General features: G+C 34.8%; 1 protein-coding gene across 1 annotated transcript; it reads left to right on the top strand.

Annotated features, from left to right (window-relative positions):
• The first annotated feature begins 472 nt into the window (after positions 1–472).
• Positions 473–3932, top strand: srek1ip1 (SREK1-interacting protein 1). The gene is made up of 5 exons (XM_042007447.1): positions 473–589; positions 1011–1058; positions 1357–1524; positions 3156–3228; positions 3404–3932. Exons 1-5 carry the CDS (start codon positions 577–579, stop codon positions 3645–3647), a joined length of 546 nt encoding a protein of 181 aa, XP_041863381.1. The 5' UTR covers positions 473–576; the 3' UTR covers positions 3648–3932.
• Positions 3933–4480: the final 548 nt, after the last annotated feature.

Genomic DNA, 4480 nt, shown 5'->3' on the forward strand with positions numbered 1-4480 from the left:
ATGAACCCCTAACAAAAACAACAACTGGCTTTACTGGGAAAGCAATCAGTAATGGCAATAATATTACTAAAAATGCTTGTTTTAATAGAGTACAATGATTTGCTGAATTGAAAGAGATACTATATGATGGCTTAAGCTGGTTTGGCACATACTTCATATATTAATGTGTAGATTCTGAAACTCTTAAGCGAAAACTAAACACATGGTATAAGTCCATACAACAGTGTTTCATAAATGCCTTTTCAGGTTCAACAAGATTTAATATTTAAGTTTTTCCTTTAAAGTGGTTGAAATGTGTTTTTAAGTTGTTATTTATTAAAATCGCTAACAAATTAGAGCAAACCAGGTTGAGTGCAGTCAAACGTTTCGGACACCCGTACAGCTGGTGGCAGTAATGTGCCACAAATCTAGTTTCCCAACCGCTAGTGAATGAGGAAAATAAGAGACGGAGGAACCGTAGTTTCTAGAACAAATGTTTCCGGTCGACGTTATTTTGCTAGTGGACTAAACTACATCGCGCCCGCGAAAGCAGTAAAGCAGTTTTTGTACTTCCTTGGATTTATCGCTTAAATTGCAATGGCTGTACCAGGTGTGTGTTTAATTTAAATCACTTCTGATTTATTGGTAATATAATCTAATAAAATGTAATGGTTGGTTCAGTACTATTATAGTTAGGCTAATTGGTGCTAACCTTCACGATAACTCAATCTCACCTATCTTTTTTTTTAAATCAAGCAATAATAAACAATACAATGTATAAATTATGTCTCCAATGTTGCTGTATTAATAATAGTATTAATTCATGCACATACAGTCCACAGTACATGGTTTAAACCAGAAATGTTACTACCAGTAACAAAGGCTTTCTCACTTTGTAATGTTTGATGTTAAGGAATACGTACGTAGTCTCACTTTAAAAAAAAAAAAAAAAAAAAACAAAAAAAAAAAAAACAGTTATGTTAGTGGACAGCTATCAACTCTAAATATATGTATCTCGATTTTTCTTACAGGTCCCAATAAGGACAACATCAGAGCTGGGTGTAAGAAATGTGGATACCGTAAGTTTGTTTCCTGTGTCTTGGCTGCCATTATCTTTATTAATTGTGGTAAATATAAACATTCATAGAGTAGGCTGTCATCATCAATTATTTCCAAATGACAAATAAATGATAGTTATGAGTAGTAAAATGAAATGAGTAATTACTGAATCCTTAAATTTATTTGTATATTTATTTTTTGCCTGACTTGGATTCATATTTCCATATGGTTATCTCAAAGTATGAAATACAACATTAAAATATCTTTGTGTATAATATATATGTGCTGATTGTAACTAATGCCTGCTCTGTTTCTCAGCGGGTCATTTAACGTTTGAGTGCCGGAATTTTGTCAGAGTTGACCCCCAGAAAGACATAGTTCTGGATGTAAGCAGCACCAGCACTGAGGAAAGTGAAGATGACCTACCTCCTTTTTGTCCTCCTCCGCACAGTGAGAAGGTGGGGCGAAGTGGCCACCATCGTAAAGGTCAGATTCCATCTACCTCACCTTTGTCAAATACAGAGATTCTAACATGTTGACTACAGGGAAATAATTAAACTTTCATTAATACAAAGGGACGGGGGGGACAAAAAAAGTAGTTTTATTTATTTATTTTTTGTTTGTTTTCAGAAAATGAGTCTCTAAATGACATAACACGATCTCATGAAATTTCAAGGCACGAAGTCAGTTGGAGCATGAATTTAAGTTCTGTGGATTTTGCTCATTTACTGATGAGAACAGTTGCAATCGTAGTGGTTCAGATGTCTTTGATTGCGTTTAATTTTAACCTGCAATCAGTGGTTCTCCTGATTTGAGGTAACGTGCTGCCAGTCCCAGCGCCAGGACACAGTAACAGGTTGGGCAATTGATTGCTCGGGCAGTCCCTGTTTATCAACTAAACTTTTATTTTATAAGGGGACAAATTCCAGTTTAATCATTCAATATTTTGCCCAAATAGAAGCAGATTAGGTATGAAATACAAGTAAAAAGAAAGAACTTTCCTCTACTATTTAAAAAAGAAAACAGTTTGCTGACACTCGGATCGGATCCAGCTGACATCAGCTGTAACACAACAGATTTAACAGAAAATAGAAAATTTTTTTTAATGAATGTTATTCTAATAATGTCAACTAATAATCAGACTTTATAATTAACTCCAGACTGTCTGAGGCCAAGATCAGTTCATCAAAAAACCTAAACAGCAATATTATGAGATACGTTCAGACCCGTGGATAAAATTTCATTTTCATCTTTCATTATGCTCTGGCCCCTCCACAAACTTGTACATCCAGTCAAAGATTGACCGTGGTGGAGTGCTCAGTTGCTAACCTGCACAGGTACTGTACATCAGTTTATTTTAGAGAAAGGCTACAAGAGCTCAACCAAACTGATTGTGGTTCTTTTTATGCAACTTTAACTTTGTAAAACATCAAAGAAAATTCTGTAGCAGACAAAAACTGAACATAATAGGGATGCAACTGTGTCTTACTACACTAAGGATGAGTCGGACTGGGTTTTAATCCAGCTGCAAACGATGCTTCCAGAGCAGAGGATAAGGGGAAACATGCCACTGTGCTTTCTATCTTGCTAGGTCTTGTTACCGAAATCATCCAAACTGCTGGAAGTGGTTGATTCTTGCAGCGTGACACCTGGTATAGCTTCCTTTCTTGATGTTATTATTGAAACACTTTCTGATGTCCATTGTCCAAAGGTATCAGTCCACTACTACTTTATCGAAGCTAGCCAATGACTTAAAGATAACTTAAATAATGAATCTATGTTCTTTACGTTATTGGGAGATTTAGTGATTAGATACACACATGGATTAAACTTACACACACACACACAACTTGCAGATATTTCGAAAGAGAAGTTTTCTCATTGCAGAAAAAGCATAAACAGGAACTGATTCTGATTATGATGATTTAATACCACTATAAAAAAAAGTTATGTAAATTAAAATGATATTTAAAAGTATATAAATGAAAATAAAGAGGGCCTGATTTGGGAATGGGCGGTCTTTGTCTACTGCAGCCCGCCTTTAGCGCCAGGTCTGTGTTCTGCTGATAATATGGGCAGTCAAGTGTTTACTTTTTCTCCCAAATTTTGTGTGGTAGGTTCCGATGATGAAGATGGTGGAAAGAGGAAGCACAAACAAAAGAAGAGCAAAGACCGAAAGTCAAGAAAAAGGTAATTTTTCAATATGCATTATTATTTTACTGATACTATATGAATAATAGTTTGAGTTGATTAGGAGAACATTGCTTTGGAAGTTTGCTTTGTTGCCATTTAGATATTTTCCGATGCATTCGCTTTTATTGGTTTTATTAGTTTGCACTAATCTCAGTTTCTTTTTTCTGCCTAGATCTAACTCATCATCGAGTGATGAAGAAGCTTCAAAAAAGAAAAAGAAGCGCCACAGATCAAGCTCATCATCTGATGGAGAGGAGAGGAGGAAGAAAAAGAAACAAAGCCATAAGAAGAAAAGCAAAAAGAACAAAAAAGAGCATGGGAAGCATCACAAAAAGAGACAGAAAAAAAGAAAACACGAATCTTCCTCCTCCTCTTCCTCCTCTTCCAGCTCCAGTGAATCCAGTGAAAGTGACTGAGCTATAAAACTGCAGCCTCCGGATGTCCAGCTGTTCATGAAATGTGCTACGTTGACATTGTGTAAAAAATACACCTCATCTTGTTCCATCCAGTGTCTATTAAAACAAGGATTTCAGTCAATATTTTAAAAAGCATTGTAGATAACACCATAGACTGCAGACAACAGGGTTTTCTGATGGCAGTCAAGTGGAAACATCATTATATATGAAAAATCTGATTGCTTTTGACATTCTTGACAATACAAAACCAGAGTTTTAAGTTTAATAAAGCAGTGAATTACAGTAGATTCTGTGCAGCTTTGAGGAAATTACTTTTATTATTTTTTTATATATATTTGTATTTAAATGCTTCTTAATTTTTTTTTTTTTTACAAAAAAGTAAAATATTTTAAAAATGGACATAGGGATACTAAACTATTTAGAGTAGTATTGAGCCATAGTGACTTGTAGCAGATATTTTGGACTGTATTAATATTCAACCCATTTATTATTATTTTTTGCTAGCAACCAGGATTAGTCATTCATTCTGTGAAAACTTGTAGAGTCCTTTTAGTACAATGTACTAAAAGGACATGTATGAATGTCTTTTAGAAGCTGTCATTAACTGAGTCTCTTTCCTCAGCTCATTGTATTGTTCTCTCTTATTAATTTCTGTCAATACAAAAGGCCATGTGACAAAGTTATTATAGTTATTAATATAGAATCAACAGTTTACAGGAAATAATGGAACAGATGCAGTACAGCGTTGTCTCAGCTAGAGGGCAGTAACATGCTTAAAATGTAATAAGTACCTATTTTTAGTGGAGAGAAATTGGTCCCTGCTGGTTCTACAG

The sequence above is a fragment of the Melanotaenia boesemani genome, chromosome 14 (assembly GCF_017639745.1).
Source record: "Melanotaenia boesemani isolate fMelBoe1 chromosome 14, fMelBoe1.pri, whole genome shotgun sequence".
NCBI classification, from domain to species: domain Eukaryota; kingdom Metazoa; phylum Chordata; class Actinopteri; order Atheriniformes; family Melanotaeniidae; genus Melanotaenia; species Melanotaenia boesemani.

What these genes read in the sequence shown, in the direction of transcription:
- srek1ip1 (XM_042007447.1), top strand. An exon ending in GTGTAAGAAATGTGGATACC is followed by an intron (nt 1,059 to 1,356) that starts GTAAGTTTGTTT and finishes TCTGTTTCTCAG; the next exon opens with CGGGTCATTTAACGTTTGAG. An exon ending in AAGTGGCCACCATCGTAAAG is followed by an intron (nt 1,525 to 3,155) that starts GTCAGATTCCAT and finishes TTTGTGTGGTAG; the next exon opens with GTTCCGATGATGAAGATGGT.